A 20,039-nucleotide genomic window follows, 5' to 3' on the forward strand; every position below is an offset into this window, starting at 1 on the left:
GACCTCTGAGGTGGCAAAGCTTTTAGTTTTTCTTTGAAGATTTGATATGCTTCTCATGATGCACAAGAAATGATTTCACCTGTTTGGTGTTTTTAAAAGTATAGAAAAGAGGTAAAACCATTTTAATTTTTATTTATTTGAGAGAGAGCAGAGAGAAGAGAGAGAGAAAAAGAGAAGGAGGAGAAGGGGGAGAGAGAGAGAGAGATTTGGTTGCCTCCCATACTCTTCCCGATCGGGGAGTGAACCTGCAGCCTAGGAATGTGCCCTGACTGGGAATCAAATCCACATCCTTTCCGTGTGTGGCATGATGCTCTAACCCAGTGGTTGGCAAACTGCAGCTCGCGAGCCACACGCGGCTCTTTGGCCTCTTGAGTGTGGCTCTTCCTAAGCCTTAGGAGTACCCTAATCCTATCTAATAAAAGAGAAACATGGTAATTAGCGTATGACCGCTACCCTTCCCATTGGCTAATCAGGGCAATATGCAACTTAACTGCCAGCCAAGATGGCGGCTGGCAGCCAGGCAGCTTGAAAACTAACATGAGCCTTGCTTGCTTCAGTGACGGAGGACTCCAACGTTCCCCGCCTGCCTCTGCAGGCCTCTGAGCTGCAACTCTAAGCAACTATGTTACAAATATAGAAGCTAAACAAAACCCCGGAAATCTGCTTTAGTCCACTGGGCTTCAGCCAGCAGGATTGCAACATTGTTTCAAATACAGAAGGTAAACGAAGGCCAGAAACCTGCTTTCAGCAGCGGAGGCCTAAGAGCTGGAGCCAAGCCTCAAAGCTAAAGCTGGCCCAGAATAAAAAAAGAAAAGAAAAAAAGGAGCAGTTGGAAGCTTCAGTCACCCGCCAGCCTGAAAACAGCCCTCAGCCCCTCACCCAGACTGGCCAGGCTCCCCAGTGGGGACCCCCACCCTGAAGGGTATGTGACCAGCTGCAAACAGCCATCATCCCCTCACCCAGGCTGGCCAGGCAACCCAGTGGGGACCCCCACCCTGATCCAGGACACCCTTCAGGGCAAACCAGCCGGCACCCACCCGTGCACCAGGCCTCTATCCTATATAGTAAAAGGGTAATATGCCTCCCAGCACTGGGATCAGCGGAGCCGCGAGGCCTCCCGGCACTGGGATCAGTGTGACAGGGGACAGCGCCCAAACCCCCTGATCGCCCTGCAGCTCTGTGTGTGACAGGAGGCAGGGCCACAACCTCCCTATCCGCCCTGCTCTGTTCGTGACGGGGGAAGGCGCCCCAACCCCCTGATTGGCCCTGCTCTGTGTGTGACAGGGGGTGGCGCCGCAACCTCCCCATCGACCCTGCCTTGAGTGTGACAGGGGGCGGTGCCCCAACCCCCCAATCGGCCCTACCCTGAGCGTGACTGAGGGTGGCATTGCAACCTCCCAATCCGCCCTGCTCTGTGCATGACAGGGGACGGCGCCCCAACTCCCCAATCGGCCCTGCTCTGAGCCCGACCAGGGGCTGCACCTAGGGATTGGGCCTGCTCTCTGCCACCCAGGAGCAGGCCTAAGCCAACAGGTCGTTATCTCCCGAGGGGTCCCAGACTGCGAGAGGGCACAGGCCGGGCTGAGGGACCCCTCTCTCCCCCCGGGTGCACAAATTTTTGTGTACTGGGCCTCTAGTTAATAACAATGTACCTACCTATATAGTTTAAGTTTAAAAAATTTGGCTCTCAAAAGAAATTTCAATTGTTGTACTGTTGATATTTGCCTCTGTTGACTAATGAGTTTGCCAACCACTGCTCTAACCAACTGAGCCACCCAGCCAGGGCAGTAGAGCTTTATTTATTTATGTATTCACTATTTTAAAAAAATATACTTTTATTGATTTCAGAGAAGAAGGGAGAGGGAGAGGGAGAGAGAAACATCAATGATGATAGAGAATTATCAGTCAGCTGCCTCCTGCATGCCCCCTACTGGGGATCGAGCCCACAACCCGGGCATGTGCCCTTGACCAGAATCGAACCTGGGACTCTTCAGCCCACCACCAATGCTCTATCCACTGAGCCAAACCAGCTAAGGCTAAATAAAGCCTTTCTAAATTAAAAATATTTTATTCTTGTTTTCTTACTGAAAATTAGAAAAATATAGATAAACAAAAATTACTCAAAATCCCATTACCCACGCCCTAGCTGGTTTGACTCAGTGGATAGAGAGTTGGCCTGCGGACTGAAGGGTCCCAGGTTCGATTCCCATCAAGGGCATATACCTTGGTTGCGGGCACATCCTCAGTAGGGAGTGTGCAGGAGGCAACTGAATTGATGTTTCTCTCTCATCAATGTTTCTAGCTCTCTATCCCTCTCCCTTTCTCTCTGTAAAAATCAATAAAATATATTAAAAAAAAAATCCCATTACCCAGGGATATTGTCACTGTGAATTCATTGGTGTGGATCCTTTCAGACCTTTTCTTGTATTTGTGTATGATGTGTGTATATGTACACACCCATTTAAAAAAAAAAAGGTTGTGTACATATATTTACATCTGTCTCTACATGTCTTTTAACAAAAATAGTGACATTCTGTACTTGCTCTTTTGTAATTTTTTAACATGTCATATCATATAGTCATGCATTCCTTTAGTGTTGTACAAATATGCCTTAATTTTAACCTCCCCTCTTATTCTTGGACATTTAGGTTGTTTCCATTTTTGTACTCTTAAAATCTTGCTTCACATATAGCATTTTGGAAATAATCACAATTCTGTGATTTCTTTCCAGGCAACTGGAATGCTTCATGTTTTGTCTCATTTCTTCTAAAGCTTTCCTGGGCCAAAAGAAGTGTTCTTACTTTGCCCAAAGGAACTGAGGCCTAGGGCGGTAGGGTCTTTGCGTCTCACCGCGAGGCAAAGAAGTAGTTACACTTGTGGAGTAGAAGCTTCCTGTCTTACACTGTGGTCGTCTTTTCTCTAAGTTGTGTCCTTTTTAACTCTGACCTTCTCCTCTCCAACCCAAATAAGCAATTTAATGACAGCTCTTAAAAGTGGGTCATGCCTATGTCATTTGTTTGGACCTGATTATTAAAAATAAATTCTTACAACTGCTATGACCTAGCTACTGCTTTATAACTAAATCCAAATTTCAGAACTCTAGAAAAAAATTCTATAAATTTTCTTACTATGTATTTAATCAGGATTTTTAAAATGGTGTTTGTGTTAATTTTTAGGACTCAAAAATTCCAATGAAGCTTTGTGATGAAAAGATTTAAGCCCCCTTTAATTTTTTTTAATCCTCACCTGAGGATGTTTTTATTGATTTTTAGAGAGAGGGGAAGGGAAAGAAACATCGATGTGAAAGATAAGTATCGATCAGTTGCCTCCTGTATGCATACTAACTGGGGATCAGACCCCCAACCTTTTTGGTGTACAGGACGATGCGCCAACCAACTGAGCAACCCAGCCAGGGCAGGCCATTCTTAATCTTATACATTATTCCTATGATTCCTTAGATTAGTCAGTGCTTTTTTGACAAGTTTATTATATACTAGCTCATTGTATACATTATTTATTTCTGGCATCAAGGTATAGCTTCAGAATTTTATATTTGAAATATGAATACTGTTTTGCTGTGTTTTTAGTTGGGAGCCTAGCTTTGCTGAACTTAAGAAGCTAATCCAATACTAAATTTGTTGTTTGTACTTGACAGATGTTCAGATTAACATAAAGCGTTGTCTTAGTGATGGATGTGACACTAGGATTCATGGTCTGAGGGCTGTTGGCTTTCAGAGAGTTAAGAAGTCTGGGGTGTCAGTCTCAGATGCCTCTGCAATATGGTATTGGTCCCTGCTGACATCTCTGGTGACGGCTTCCATGGAGACAAATCCAGCCTTTGTCCAGACCGTGCTGCGCAATACTCAGTAAGTTACTCTCTCTGCTTTCTAGTTACTTCAGGGTATACTCGTTCTTCTCTAACCCATTAGGGACTGTCACTGAGCAACCGTTGATCATTGATCATGGAGAACTAGTCAGCAGCTCAGCCCCAGATGCCCTGTTGTTTCCTGTTTATGCCTGCAACTCCAGTCCTGTGAAGCAATCACACATGCCATTCCTATTATCCTTTGGGTAACAGTTGCTCACATTTATATAGCACTTTATGTTGATAAAGCACTTTCAGATGCTGTATAGTATTACAGACATATTATGAAATGTATCTGTAAAAATTATCCCCATTTTATAGATAAGGATATTGTGATCTTCCCTGAGTACATGACCAGGCAGTGATGGATCAATTTGAATCTAGGTCTTTGGACTCCAGGTTCCAAGGGGGGCCCTTTTCACTAATGAATGAAATCTTTTCAAGACCACTATACTTATTTATATTTAAATGTAGAGCACCTTAGAAAATCTTCTTTTTAAAAACTGCTAGAGCAAAAAGACCCAGTAATAACATATAAGGCAAAACAACCAGCTTCAGGAGCAATGAAGTATTAGTATTGTATGTATAGAAAGAAACCTTATTTAACTACTTAGCACCATGATGACTGGGGTAAAAAGGGGATGTATGTTGTGTACCATGTTCTGTTTGTTTATAAGGGACTTATCGAGACAAGCTTTCTGATTATTTCTTTTTTGTCTGATACACTGTTAAATTTATTTTTTTGCCTGGGTTTGTCCTGATTTTACATTTTACCCTTCTAGGAAGGCACTGCAGCACATGCCTCCACTGTCCCTTTCACCGGGATCTACGGATGGCTCAACTTTCCTGTCTCCCAACGTTCTGGAGGAAGTGGACAGCTTCCTCATAAGGATAACTAGGTAAAGTCAAGGTTGATGGGGTGGGATTTGTGGGAAATAGAAGGTATATATGCTTGTTAAATTTCTAAAAATGTATAAGATCTGCATTAAAAATGTTTCCTTTTTGGTATAAATCCCATTATCTGGCAATATCACCTGACCTTAAGAATTGGGGGTAAAGAGGGAGTAGTCCTCTGATTCAGCTAGAACAGATGTCCCAAAGTACAAAGTACAAAACTTCTCAGTTCATGTACATCCCCAGCCTGTGGCCTTACTCAGAACTGCTTACTCTGTGCACAGATCTAAGAAGCCTGACTGTCTATAAAACTGGGAAAGGGCACCTTGATAGTGGGGATCACTTAGGGTAGGAACATTTAGCTCTGATATAGTGATATTACTATATTAGAAAAAAACCCAGGCCCTGGGCCATCTGGATAGTTTGTAAAGTTTCATGGTCATGTGTTTGAAAAAGGCAAAATAATGTGATGTGCAGTTGATCTAAAATATGTTTTTGGTGCTTGAAGAAATAAACCCTTACCTCTCTTGCCAAGCCAAATAATTACCTAAGCCTTTGTTTTTAAAAATACGGTTTTATTGATTTCAGAGCAAGGAAGGGAGAGGGAGAGAGAGATAGAAACATCAATGATGAAAGGGAATCATTGATCAACTGCCTCCTGCATGCCCCACACTGGGGACTGAGCCTGCAACCTGGGCCTGTGTCCTGACCGAGAATCGAACCATGCCCTCCAGGTTCATAGGTCAATGCTCAATCACTAAGCCACACTGTCTGGGCTACCCAAGCCTTCTTAATAGCAGAGGCTTATTGCAGTTGCTTATTTATGTTTGATTTATTTATTTTTGATTTGTAAAGTTTGACTTGTTAAAATTGATATTAGTATTATTTAATGTTTACAGATTAAGGTTACAGAAGTGAGGATTTAATTATCTGATTCTCTGGATTGGTTTAGTTTTTCATTCGTTTATCTTAAGGATTTTGAAAAAGTATTTCTGGTAAACGTATTGGAAGCACATGGCAGCTTGACTTTACTTCAGGTGAAATTCACATGGGGTTTGAGCTTACTTGGATTTTCTCATGTTGTTAAGAAGTGAAGTGTTTTGCTCTTTGTTTATAGCTGCTGTTCTACCCCAGAGGTGGAGCTGACTCTCCTGGCTTTTGCACTAGCAAGAGGAAGTGTTGCTAAAGTGCTGAGCTCTCTGTGTACTGTCACAGACCACCTGGACACACACTATGATGCCTCGTCCCTCATCTCATCCATGGCATCAGTCAGGCAGAACCTACTCCTTAAATATGGTAAGGAGTGCCATAGGCATGATGGACAAGTCATAAAACCATTATCCATGTGGGAATTTCTGGCATATTCTTATCTTTTGGGGTAGTTTGTACACTGAGTTGTTGTAGATATACCACAATTCCTGGATGAATATACCTTCTTTCACTGGGGTTGGGAGGAAGAAGGGGGATGTTGGCTTATTGATGGCAGCATCAGCAAAAGAGGATCTGAGTGTCCACTAGGCTGTACTTCCAGGATGTACTGGCCTAATCACTCAGGCTTGGTAGCCATTTGGTCATAGCCATCTTTGGTGAAGTACAGGGGTGTCTCATTGTGTAGGCCAAGAGGGTTGGGAAGTTGGAGTACCTCTCACCTGCAAGAGGGAGGGAACTAGCCCTGACACAATGCAAAGGATCCTTGTCTTAGAATGCATCCCTATGATAGCTGATTGGAGGGCATATATGGACGTACGTGCATGCCTGCCACCGCTTTCCCCTCCTGGGCAATCCATCTTACACTTTCTATTTGCCCAGGATGAGGCCTCCTCATCCTTCTCAACAGGGAAGCCCATACAGCTACTCCCAAATGACTACAGCTGGCATGTGAGGAACAACTTACTTGCCGTTCAGCCTCTTGTGTTAAAGTTTCTGTTCACGAAGTACAGATTGGATCCCATCCTTTTCAGTAATAGAGGCATTATTATGATATATCAGCTATGGTATTTGTACCTTTGCCTTAATATCAGTTAATTTATTTTATGTTTAGTTTTTGAAGTCAGACAATTGATGTCTTATAAATTCAGGTTTTCTCCTAAATTTGGAAAGGTCATTTTTTGGAGGGGTGTAGCAGTGTGGCTGGATGGGAGGGATACATAGTGTCTGGAATATACTGCTTATATTCAGATGAGCAGTCATTTGGGCAGGGAGCACTGGATAGGGAGGACTACTGGGGGGGAAGGGGCGGGGGATGTTCGTTATTGGTAATGTTCTAATTCTGGATTGGGTTAGAGGTTTATGGGTATTCATTATATTATTAAAACAAAGGAAAAAAGGAAAGTTTTCAGATCATCATAGCAAATGTTGATTTTTATAATTCTTAGAACTTTAAAAGTTTGTCTGGAGGTGCTTTAAAGTAATAAGACTCAAACCCCTAAGACATTATTTATATTTTTAAATGCAATCACAATAAAAATTAATTATTGGCTCCAAAATACTATTTTGGGATGTTCCCACCTCCAAATATATTGAATCTATGGTATTAATCTCTATCTTACAGTTTGCTTTGTTTCTGATTAGCATGTGAGTGGTTATTCTAGAGAGCTCTTCTTAAACTCACTTAGGGAGATAAGCTGTATTTTGTTTTCTAGGAAAGCACAGAAGATGGTGTCAACTGTTGTCTAATATTACTTCTCTGTTTTAACTTTTATTTTTTAAAAAAAATATTTTTATTGATTTCAGAGAGGAAGGAAGAGGGAGAGAGAGACAGAAACATCCATGATGAGAGAGAATCATGGATCGGCTGCCTCCCGCAAGTCCCCCACTGGGGATCGAGCCCACAACCCGGGCATGTGCCCTTGACTGGAATCAAACCTGGGACCTTTCAGTTCGCAGGCTGACGCTCTATCCACTGAGCCAAACCGGCTAGGGCTGTTTTAACTTTTAAATGGGTAAATTGTTAGTCAGCTCTCTGGGTGGCCACAGGTACTCCCTTTCCCCTGGTGGGGATTCAGGTGATTCAGCGGCCTGTGGTGTGCCAGTTAGTCTCCTGCATATGTCCCCTTTCTAGGGGACATATTTAAAAAATATATTTTAAATAGCTTTCATTTCCTCATAGCGCTGGCTTAATGCACTCTCTCTCTTCCCTGTGATCAGGTAAGCCTCTCCAGTTGACTTTGCAGGCCTGTGATGTCAAAGGAAAAGAAGAGAAGTCGGGACCTGAAAACCTCCTTGTTGAACCATGGACGAGGGATGGTGAGTGGTGGATCTGTTTCCAGTGAATGAAAGGAACCACAGTGAGCTCACTAGACAGCTTTGTGAAATCGCACGCTAGACTGAGATTTTCAGGATAGGCAGTCATCACATCACGCTGCCCTTCAGATTGACGGTGGTCCCAGAACCATTGGTGTGGTTTCTTTACTGCAGCACTGTAATCTGCTAGGTGTCAGTCACCTGTAAACAAAGTATTTGAGAGCCCTTGGAAAGCAAGGACTCTTTCTCTTGGAATACAAAAAATTACCTTTTCAAAGTTCAGATTGTTTATTATGTTATCTTAAAGTTTAAGAAACTCAGTGGATCAGTAGCACTGTAGAGCTGAAAACATAATTTAAGAAGACGGTATTTTCAGTCTGGCCAGTCTGGCATTTGATGTGTGGGAAGCAAGCCTCACTCCTTCCCTAGTGTCGGCATGATAGTCACTGATGTTCTCTTCAATGTTGCGGTAGCTCTTTTCCTCATCCAGCGGGGTGTTTGTGAGTCTCTTCCTCGTTCATCTTGTTGGCCAGCCAGTTAGTCTCCTGCATATGTCCCCTTTCTAGTCATTTTTCTGCTTTGATTATTGCTAATTCAGTAAAGGAAGTGGAATGTTCTAGCAATTGTGAAAAATTGAAAGGAATTGGCCTTACTGCTTTGAATTTGGTTTGTCCTTTGCTTTCCTCACAGCAACACAGATCTCACACATTCTCTATGTCCCCTCTTCTCTGTTCTGTTTCCTGTATTCATTCTTTAAAAAAAAATATTTTTATTGATTCTAGATAGAAAGGGAGAGGGATAGAGAGATAGAAACATCAATGATGAGAGAGAATCATTGATCAGCTGCCTCCTGCATGCCTCACACTGGGGATCGAGCCCACAACCCAGGCATGTGCCCTGACCGGGAATTGAACCGTGACTTCCTGGTTTATAGGTCGATGCTCAATCACTGAGCCATGCTGGCCAGGCCTGTATTCATTCTTAGTACCAATGAAGTAAAGACCTCTGGGAAAACGTGCTTTTCCCCGTTGCACCTCCTCTACTTGGTAGTCTTCTTAAGCAATAGACTCTTGCAGTAGACAGTCTTCCTTCCTGAGCAGCTCAACCTCTGCAAAGACATTTCCTCACTGCATCCATTTCCTGCGATGCTGAAGGCCAGCACAGGCCGCTGAATGACCTGAATTCAAAGTAGGGTTGGGAGGAGGCCGTGGCAGCTCTTTTCCTTTTCCCCTCTCCCCTCCCCCATCCAGGAAAGGCAAGACCAGACCACTCTGCCAAAGGCTCTTTGCATATTCTGTGGGTTTAAACAAATTTATAATGACATTTATTCATTATATTATACAGAGCACTCTCATTGTCTTAAAAATCAGTATGTGCATTTTTAACGCTATTCTAAGTTTGTAAGAACCACGTTTTTTCTGTAGCTATCAGAAGCGTTTGCCAGCACTATGCCTGGTCTGATTTGAATACCTTGTTATTCTCCCTGTGTCCTATCCATGTACCTCTTCTCCCTGGGATGGATGGGTTTTGTGAACTAGTAGTAGTTTGTGGATTTATTATTTTTGTTGTGTGTGTGGGATGTGAATGGTATGGGGAGGAGACCCAGTTTCTCCTGGCCACTTGCTCAACAGCCATCACTATCTGGGCCTTGTAACTCCAGTAGGTTTTGGTCTTGCTGTACTACAAAAGCTGAGCCTGAGGACACAGGTGGGACAGGGGAAAGTCCTCTCAGCCAGAACTGCTAGGTTTTGAGGAGTGATTGGTTTCTTCCTCTTAGAGGGGGGAAAGCCCTTTTCATGGTACACTGTAAACTCCCCGGCTGCGAGAACTATCAGGTCTGGACTAGTGCCACTTGCTGCACAGAGTGCCTGAGGACCCCAACATTGGCACTTCTAGGGCTGACTTTCCTGGGAGCCAACGCCACAGTCTGGTATTTTAAAGGAATGCAGGGTGCTGCCAATATAACTGAAGTGGTAGATTTATTAAATTCTTTAAACCTGTGATTGGTTATTTTCCCCCTTGGCATTTTAAGATCATAAATTGAGTAAGGGTGCATGGTTTCAAAACAAATGTTGCCTTAAAATATCACAATTACACACATGAGCTGTGTTTTGTTTTGTTTTTTACCAATAAAAGGAAGCAGAAAGGTTTCATTTTACCTCCCTCCCTCCTTCTCTCCCTTTCTTCCTTCCTTCTTGTGCTTACATGTGTATTTGGTGGCAGTGTTATTTAAAAAGAGCCTGATTGCCCAGCCAATGTGGCTCAGTGGTTGAGCATCGACCTATGAACCAGGAGGTCACAGTTCAATTCCCAGTCAGGGCACATGCCCAGGTTGTGGCTCAATCCCCAGTAGGCGGTGTGCAGGAGGCAGTCAGTCAGTGGTTCTCTCTCATCAATGATGTTTCTATCTCTCCCTCCTTCTCTGAAATTAATAAAAAAATATATTTTAAAAAATGGATAAAAAGAGTCTGATTCTTTTGACTGAAAGTATTGCTTTGGCTACTTTGAGACTAAAAGTGCTGACTAATCAGTTAATTTCTAGGCAGTATTTCAGCCTTTACAATAGATTTGATAAGATAGAGGCATCCAGACCCCTGGGAAAGTGACAGTTCAATAATTGATGTAGTTTTTAGTATTAATTGCTTAGTGGAATTTGTGTGATTTTTCTGGCTATATGGTTTCTTAAAATTGTTTGTAGAATTACTATTTGATAGAACTAGATTATATAATAGCTACTCTCTATGAATTAGTAAAGGTTTCTTTGGATTTAAATTTCTTGGTGTTGGTGACAAATTTTGCGTATTGTCTTACGGAAATTTGACTTCACAAATTTTTGTTTTATTGAACTCAATATAATGAAGTAAGAAGCATGAAACTGGTTTAGTGTTTTCCTCTTGATAAAGCAGAATGGTCTAGAGCAGTGGTCAGCAAACTCATTAGTCAACAGAGCCAAATATCAACAGTACGACGATTGGAATTTCTTTTGAGAGCCAAATTTTTTAAACTTAAACTATATAGGTAGGTACATTGTTATTAACTTAATTAGGGTACTCCTAAGGCATAGGAAGAGCCACACTCAAGGGGCCAAAGAGCCGCATGTGGCTTGCGAACCGCAGTTTGCCGACCACGAGTCTAGAGCAATTCATAGTCCCAGGAAGAATGGTTGGTTAGTGCTGACTTTAGCAGATGCATTTACAGAGGTTTGAAAGAGAAAGGCAGCCTTGGGTGTAGCAGCAGGCAGTTTTGTGAATTATTAAAGGACTAGAGGCCCGTTGCACGAAGATTTGCACAATAGGCCTTCCTTCCCCCGGCTGCCAGCACCTGTTTTCCTCCGGCACCTGGGATTCAGGCATTTGGTCCAGCCTTGAGGCTTGGCTTCTCTGCTGTGACCGCAGCAGCGAGGCTTGGCTTCTCCGCTCAGGCCGCAGCAATGAGGCTTGGCTTCTCCTCTCCGGCTGCAGCAGCGAGGCTTGGCTTCTCTGGTTGGGCCGCAGCAAGGTTTAGCTTCTCCGCTCCGGCTGCAGTGGAGAAGCCAAGCCTCTTCAGTCTTCAGTCATCTTCAATCTTCGCTGTGTGCCTGCATATGCAAATTAACCGCCATATTTGTTGGGTTAATTTGCATACTCATCCTGATTGGCTGGTGGGCATAATGGAGTGACACCAATTTGCATGTTAATCTTTAATTAGTGTAGATAATTAACAAAAAGGGTAAACTGTGATCTCATACAACTATAAATTGAACACATCAAACATTTTATGTGTGTCATTAATGAGGGAACCAGTAAGATGTTACAAAAAGTTCAAAGATTTCATAAAATACACATAGACCAGTAGGAATGCTGACAGGAATCTACAAATACATACAACAATGGTCACTACTCATAGGAATAGTCAGCTACATTTCCATAGAACCCAGGTTTTATTTTTGTAGACAGGAGTCATTTGCGTTACTGTCATTAGTCTACAATTTACAGAATGTAAAATAGCCTGAGACCATGAAAGGTGGCGATAACACAGTGTGCTACACAGAACATCTAGGAATCTTTTTTTTCCCATTTTAAAGTCTTTCACAACAGAGTCTTCTAAAAGCTATCTATTCCCTCTTTCAGCCTCTAAGCCTGCTTACCTTTATCAGGCAAGTCAAACATCAGTCATTGTTTTAGGAATGGCTCAGAAAGATGATTGATTGTCCAGTCTTTTGTCTTTTTGAATGAAAGTCACAGTTTTTATAAACTTTTTTATTTCTGTATAATCTCAGAGCAAGGCTACCAATAAGATTGAGCCAATTGTACCCTGAGGAAGTTGTGCCTGGCCAGTGGTCTGATACCTAGGGGTTTGTCAGTGGGGTTGAATCTGTCCTGAGAGGAAATCTTTTCCTAATTTCCATGAAATTCCAAGATGAACTAGTTATCCCCTGCCTCAAAAGACATGGTTTGTTTTTGTTGATCTTAGTTCTTAGGGTTATAAATAAGTGTCAGTCATCCTAATTTTAGTTTTTCTTTTTTTGCAGGTTTTCTCACAGAGACTGGAAAAACCAGAGCAAGTACTATTTTTTCTACAGCAACTGAATCTGCCCTCCAAGTTACACAGATCAGAATTATGGTAACTCTTCTTACCTTCTTTAAGCAATATTACTACCGTTTTTAAAAGTAGGGTTACAGTTCAGAGGTCCATGTCATTGTTTTTCATTGAACATTGAGTGATTTTTATGTCAGGCCTGTAGCAGAGGGCAGGGACACAAAGGTGAATAGATTCTTAAGCTTGTGAATGGTGTGAATATAGGATTGAGAAAGGTAAGGAATCATTTCTTAGGATACAGCTTTCCAACTTTTCCAGGACTTAATGTATTTGATTTCTCCTGTTCTTTCATTTGGGGCATGTTTCTTTGTCTCCCCATTTTGGCTGCCTCTCTGTATTTGTTTCTATGTATTAGGTAGATCTGTTATATCTCCTAGTCTTGGTAGGGTGGCCTTATGTAGTAGGTGTCCTGTGGGGCCCAGTGGAAGTGTCCTTGATCACCTGAGTTAGGTGCTCTAGGAATGTCCCTTGTGTGAATTATGTGAGCCCTCCTGTTGTAGTTGAGTCTTGATTGCTATTGGTCTGTCTGTGGGTGGGGTTGACCCTCAGGCTGGCTGACTATAAGGATTGACCACAACCACAGTGTATGAACTGCTGTGCAGGGGCTGACACCACAAAGTGAAATTGGTCCCAGAAAGGTCTGGTGTCTGCTGAGATCTCCCATTGGGTGTTCCACTTGTGGAGCTAATTGGGTTATGCTCTGATGTGGTCTGAAGCTGCCACTGGGTTTGTTGGTTCTGGGTGTGCCTCTTGGGAGGGATTCTTGTGCAGGTCAATGTCAGACTCTGTAACTGGCCCTGAGCTACCCATTAGGAGCTACAAAAGGTTCTATGTTTTGGTGGTTGCCTCTGCTGGGCCTGGGTGTGTGGGGGAGGGGCCAGGCCATGTACTGAGGCCAGCTTCTCTCAGTGTTGAGTCTGGGGCAGGTCAGCAAAAGGCCCAGTGCACCCTCAGACCTGGCTCCCACCTGCCAGGTGCCTGTTAGGCTCAGCCATTGAAGAGCCTCTGGTGGTACACAAGTTCCATGAAGCAGCTTCAAGTCCCCAGGCAGATTCAGACTTGGCACCAGCGCTGGGTCTTCAGCCACTCAACAAAAGTCTCAGAGCACCAAGGCCAGCCACTCTCTGCTGGGGGCTGTGGACCTCTGTAGTGAGGCAGGGTCTCTGGGAACCATCAGGTGAGGCCAGTAGAGTGCCTCAGGGTAAAACAGATTTAAGATTTGGCCATGTGGAGGGAGGTCTCTGCAGGAGACCTGGGTTAGGGTATTTGGGGGAATAAATGGCCTTTGCCCTAGAACCACACTACTCAGTCTTTTTTTTTCTTTTTTTAAATATATATTTCTTTATTGATTTCAGAGAGAAATGGAGAGAGAGAATCATTGATCGGCTACCTCCTGCACACCCCCCACTGGGCATCGAACCCTCAACCCAGGCATGTGCCCTTGGCCAGAATCGAACCTGGGACCCTTCAGTCCACAGGCCGATGCTCTATCCACTGAGCCAAGCCGGCTAGGGCAGTCTATTCCTGTGCATCTCTGACACCCCCTGAAAGACTGCAGCGGGCCCAGGCTACCTGCAGCTAGCTAATTCCTCAGCAGTGTAGGAGCTTGGCAGGGTGGGGCCACAGGGAGGTGGGAGATTGGGACTAGTAGATCTCCCATGGGGGGTGTGGCAGTGTTCAAGCTGGGGGAGGGGAGAAATGGCCCCAGAGTCACAGGTCTCAGTCTTTCTCTATGTGTCTCTGACCTGAGTCTTCCCAGACCTCCTCAGGAGCCTTCCAAGGAAGACTGCAGTGGGCCCAGGCTTCCCACAACTAGCTGATTCCTTGGCAGGGCGTGAGCTTGGTAGGGCAGGGCCACAGAGAATTGGGAAGGTTGGGCCAGTAGATCTCCCTAGGAAAGATGGTGTCTGTGGGCAGTGTGGGAGAAGGACTCAGCACAGAGACAATGGCGGCTGTCCCTCTAGCCCTCTCCCCAAGGCCATACAACTCAATCTCTCCCTGAATAACTCCTGTTTGCTCTGAGCAGTCATCCTTTCACTGGATGAGTACCCGAGAATGAAATTTTGTACTCTGGTCCTGTAAGAGGGACCCTGGGTTTCTGGCAGACTCCCTGTTGATTTTCATATCCAGTTGTTATGGAGCTCCTCTTCCTGGCTCTGTACTCTGGGCTGGGGAGCCCAGCTTGGGGTTGAGACCCCTTGTTCCTCAGGGGAGATCTTTGCAGCTGAGATATTCCTCCAGATTCTCAACTGCCATGTGTGGGTGCAGGGCCAGTCCTTTTTGAATCTCTGTCCTTCCTACCAGTTGCAATGTAGCATTTTCTCTGTGTCCTTAGTTATAAGACTTCTGTTCAGTTAGTCCTCAGTTGGTTATTCAGGTTGATTGTTTTATATTTTAGTTGTAATTCCAATTTGTTTCTGGGAGGAGGTAACTTTCACTTACTCTGCCGCCATCTTGGATCTCCTAGGACTTAATGTATTTGAAAGATCATTTTGTTGGTTTGATTTTGTTTGAAGCTATTTGAATTTAACCATGTTACTTAGAAAGAAAACAGCCACAGAACTTTGCCCTTCTGCTGTACTTTATCTAGATCTCTGTTTCCAGGTTCGACGTGGCGGCATTGGTGCCCAGTGTGGGTTGATATTTGCCTATAACTCATCTTCCGATAAATTTCATGCAGAAGAACACTTCAAAAGGTTTGAAAAATATGACAAATGGAAACTTAAGGAATTCAGGCAATTTGTAAAAAGCAGGTAAGGAACAGAATAAAAATCTAATAAGATTGTATACATTCTCTTATTGGTGAAATATGCTTTCTTGTCCTTATAGAAAATGTGCCACTAACCCACCCTAGTGATCATGAGCTTTCATTGCTTCCAATAGCATGTGAAGATGTGTGTTTTCATTTGTTCACAGACTCTTAGGTTGGTGCCAGGCACACACATTTTCAAGATGTCTGGATAATAGTACACACCTGAATTGTGGGCCGCCTGAGCTCTTCAGTCTTATTTAGCTACTTGGAAATTTACCCATACCCCAACCTCCCTCCTTCTAGTCATGCTTTTATTGAAAATATTTATTAAGCACCTACTTTGTGCTAGGCCTGTTGCTAGGCACTGAAGATACTATAATCAGCAAACTGACAGTTGCTGCTCTGTGGAGCTTCCTGTTTAGCTCAGAAGCAGAGGATAAAACTGGTAGTATCACAATACTATGAATACTAGGTAGGAGAAGGTAGAGTATTCTGGGAGCACACAGCAGAGCACCTGACCTGGTTAGTGAAGGCTTCCTGGAGGAAATGTTTCTGTTAAGAACTAAAGGGTGAGTTACAGTTAATTAGCCACTTGAAGAAGTGGAAGGAGAATGTCCTGAGCAAAGATAAGAGCAGATTTGAGTACTCAGAAGTGAGGTATGGCGTATTCAAGGACCGACAGGCCCCATATTGCTGAAGTGCACTGTGAGGTGGAGAATGGTCAGCGATGAACCAGGTCATTAAAGGTCTTTTTGCCTCTGTTTCAGGGTTTGGACTTTATCCTTAAAGCAGTGGGAGGGGTGGGTGGGGCAGGGAGTGGGTAGCGTGTGCTGTTGAGGGAATCTAAGAACTAGATCAGGTGTGTGTTTTAGAAGTGCACACCTGCAGTGTGGATTGGAGGAGAGCAAGCATGGAAGCAGGATGAAATGGAAGAGGCTGTCACTGTCACCAGAAGGCCAGAGGTGTGGGTGATCTCAAATAGAGCAGCAAGAGCAGCAATGGATAGATGTGGACTGGTTTAAGAGACAACTAGAAGTTAGTAGCAATAGGACCTGTTGAGTTACTGAATGTAGAGCAGGAGGGGGAAGAAAGCTTAGGCATCAATGAGTTCTAGGGTCTTGGCTTGGGAAGATGGGAGCATTGGTAGAATCTTTCTATGGAAGAGAAAATACCTCGGGGAAAATAGGTTTGTGGGGGAAGATGGTGTGCTTAGTTTTGGTCCTTTTGAATTTGATATTTTAGGAAGCCTTTGATATATTTGATAGCTAGCTGGATAAATAGGTTAGGAGCCTGGAAGAGACATTTGTGCTAAAAGTACAAATACGATAGACATTTAAATGATAACTTTAAACGAATTAGAAGAGGTCATTCTGGAAGTGTATGGGGCCTAGGAAGAGAAGCAACCTTAGGTCAACATGCTGAGACCCACCAGCATTTAAGGGGCAACAGAGGGCAGGAGACGAGAAAAACAGCCGGACAAGCAGGAAAGCTAAGCATGTGTTATCATGAAGCCAGGTTGAGAGAAGTAGGGAGTGGGCAATGGTGTGGAATGTTACCCAGGAAACAGTAAGATCAAGTCTAGGAGTGGACCTATTGAATTTAATTGCCGAGGTCATTGAGCAGTGTTGCCCCCTTGTTACTAGTTGCAAGTTCAAAATCATGAAGCTGAACCCCAGGCTTGCTGTTTTTGCTACTATGTATCACAGATAATGGGGTGCTGGAGTTAACAGAAGCTTTTAACTATCATCCAGTACTGTATTACTAAGCTTTAATGTACAGGTGAATCACCAAGAATTATGTGAAAATGTGGATTTTGAATCAGTAGTTCTGGGTGGGGCCTGATACTTTTATTTCTGACAAGCTCCCAGGTAACTCTGATGCTCCCATCCACAGACCACTTTCTGAATAGCAAGAATCTGGAAAAGCTCCCTCTCTTTGCTGTATTTCCTTTGGTAGCATCCCTAAAAATGGTCATTCAGCCTCTAGAATACTCCTTTTTTTTTTTTTTAATATATTTTATTGATTTTTTTTACAGAGAGGAAGGGAGAGGGATAGAGAGTTAGAAACATCGATGAGAGAGAAACATCAATCAGCTGCCTCCTGCATACCCCCCACTGGGGATGTGCCTGCAACCAAGGTACATGCCCTTGACTGGAATCGAACCGGCGACCCTTGAGTCTGCAGGCCGACGCTCTATCCACTGAGTCAAACCAGTCAGGGCAATATTTTTATTGATTTCAGAGAGAAAGGGAGAGGGAGAGAGAGAGAGAAGCATCAATGATAAGAGAAAATGATTGTCTGCCTCCTGCATGCCCCCTACTGGGGATCAAGCCTGTAACCCAGGCATGTACCCTTGACCGAAATCGAACCTGTGACCTTTCAGTCCACAGGTTGATGCTCTATCCACTGAGCCAAACCAGCTAGAGCAGAATACTCTTAATGATAGAGAATTCGCTACACTGCAGTAATTGGAATATGTTCAGTTGAAATCTACCTTTATAATTTCAACTCAGTGGTCCAAATTCTGCCCTCTTAATAAAAATGATCAAATTTTCCTCACTCCTAAAATCTCCCTATATGTCTCTTTTTTTCAAAGATATTTTTCTTTTAGAATAGTAATTAGAGATTATAGTTGTTTTTAAGTAGCCATGTCTCACTCTTGGGACATATTAAACTAGGTCTTTTTTCCTTAACCTGCTTGTCAAACAAGATCTTTCACTTCTTATATAGGATGACTTATTTTAACCTCAATATAGGCCTGTTTGCTACTCCCTTGCTGATTTTACCTCTGGGTTCAGCCTGAACTACTTTGGAATCCTGATTTGGTTGGCCTACATATTATCAGTGCCTTTCCAGTTTGGAAGTCAAAACTTTAATGTACATGCATCTATCTTTTTGCTTTTTTTTTTCCTCTGTCCAGACAATGGTCAGTCAGCTCAAGGACCATCTGCTTGATTGCTGTGTACACTTAACTACTAATACTCAGCTTGCTTCTCTCCACCTTGCCTGCTGTGTGGTGTAGTGAAAAAGGTTGCTTCTCTCTGCTCTTTGACACCCTGCCACCTTGCTGTATCTCAAAGATTTCCTTGAGCCTCCCAAAGAGTAAATTAAAAAATCCTCAAACACATAATATTGATGAAACAGGATTTTGGGCTAAGACAAAATACCAGCTATCCCATTGGTTTTAGGACTAACTATATTGTGAAAGGTTTATGCTAAAAAGGATTTATGTTAAAGAGAGGACATTTTTTTTCTCTGTGTTACAGAACCTACTCTGGATTCTTTGTGTTTTCCCTCTTGCTGTAAATCCTGTGCTTGCTTCTTCTGTCCATAAAGGATATTCCTGCAATGCTAGCTTGTTAGCTATATCACAAGCTGCGTAGTCTGAAGTTAGAACTATTACTTGAAAAGACTGCCTTTTCTTTGTCTTGGTTATTTAATTCCTGAAAGGAGTACCATTCAAGTGTCTGGTTTTTATTTTATTTTAAAAATATATTTTTATTGATTTTAGAGAGGAAGAAAGAGGGAGAGAGAGAGAAACATAGTGATGAGAGAGAATCATTGATTGGCTGCCTCCTGCACACCCCCAATTGGGTATCTAGCCCCAAACCCGAGCATTTGCCCTGACCAGGAATCGAACCATGACCTCCTGGTTCATAGGTCGGTGCTCTACCACTGAGCCAGCCGTCTGGTTTTTAAAAAGAAGTGGCACACAATTGTGCTTCTTCAGCCTCCAGAGTGCACTGCTTTCCTGGAAGGACTGCTTAAGGAACAGGAGAAAATGCTGAGGCTTCTGCAAAGTTTTCCATTTTTGGAGCTCGAGGACCTGGAGCTGCCTAGCTTTTACCCTTCAGTTGTTGCTAGTGGCCCAAGCCTCGGGCTGCTCAGACATACATTAGCCAGGGAAACAAAACTGAACCTGCCTCCCATTTGGTTCTTTCCACAAACACATACCAGCTGTTGCATTGTACCCTACTCCTGAGAAGCTCATCTAAGATGCCTTGACTTCATGTCTCATTCTTCAGATAAACCAGTTATCTAGAGAAGCAAACTTTCTTTTTAGTTCTCAGATTACATTTGGGACTGATAATAATTCCCATTTCACAGATGAGAAGGTTTGAGAAATGGGGAGGAAATTACCACAAACTATCTTATATGTTAATTGACAGGCCATATGCACAAGTTAAATGACACTTACATGGTGTCTTATTCATTGAACCCTTGAGAGGTTTAGGAATATGAAAATGTTTGTGATTGCCTTGTGTTTATAGGATCGGTTGCTCACCTGATGATCTTGGAGAGGATGATCCTATTGGCTGGTTTGAGCTGGAAGAAGAGTGGGATGAAGCAGAGATTAAGCTGCAGCAGTGCAGAATTGCCAGAGTAAGCATTATTGAGTTGTGGCCTTCATGTATTGGCCCACTCCCCTCCTTTTATTCTGTAAGTATTTGTCGAGTGGTTATTGTGTATCAGCCATGTGCCAACACAGGAACCCATGAGGTGAATCAGACATGATTATGACCCTCAAGGAGTCTATAGTCTAGTGCAGTGGTTCTCAACCTGTGGGTCGCGACCCCTTTGGGGGTCAAACGACCCTTTCACAGGGGTTGCCTAAGACCATCGGAAAACACATATATAATTAATTACCTATTGTTTTTGTGATTAATCACTATGCTTTAATTATGTTCAATTTGTAACAATGAAAAT

The 20,039-nt window shown here is 43.3% G+C and overlaps 1 protein-coding gene across 5 annotated transcripts in view; it reads left to right on the plus strand.

Annotated features, from left to right (window-relative positions):
- Positions 1 to 20,039, plus strand: part of ZZEF1 (zinc finger ZZ-type and EF-hand domain containing 1) — a 116,717-nt gene that overhangs the window by 24,939 nt on the left and 71,739 nt on the right. For all 5 annotated transcript variants that reach the window (XM_036341280.1, XM_036341276.1, XM_036341278.1 and 2 more), the window contains exons 6-12: positions 3,656 to 3,866; positions 4,648 to 4,764; positions 5,877 to 6,055; positions 7,907 to 8,005; positions 12,513 to 12,604; positions 15,185 to 15,333; positions 19,604 to 19,715. In XM_036341280.1, coding sequence (XP_036197173.1) covers positions 3,656 to 3,866; positions 4,648 to 4,764; positions 5,877 to 6,055; positions 7,907 to 8,005; positions 12,513 to 12,604; positions 15,185 to 15,333; positions 19,604 to 19,715 — 959 coding nt within the window. The remainder of the gene's footprint in view (positions 1 to 3,655; positions 3,867 to 4,647; positions 4,765 to 5,876; positions 6,056 to 7,906; positions 8,006 to 12,512; positions 12,605 to 15,184; positions 15,334 to 19,603; positions 19,716 to 20,039) is intronic.

Source organism: Myotis myotis, unplaced genomic scaffold, assembly GCF_014108235.1.
Source record: "Myotis myotis isolate mMyoMyo1 unplaced genomic scaffold, mMyoMyo1.p scaffold_m19_p_17, whole genome shotgun sequence".
In the NCBI taxonomy this organism is placed as follows: domain Eukaryota; kingdom Metazoa; phylum Chordata; class Mammalia; order Chiroptera; family Vespertilionidae; genus Myotis; species Myotis myotis.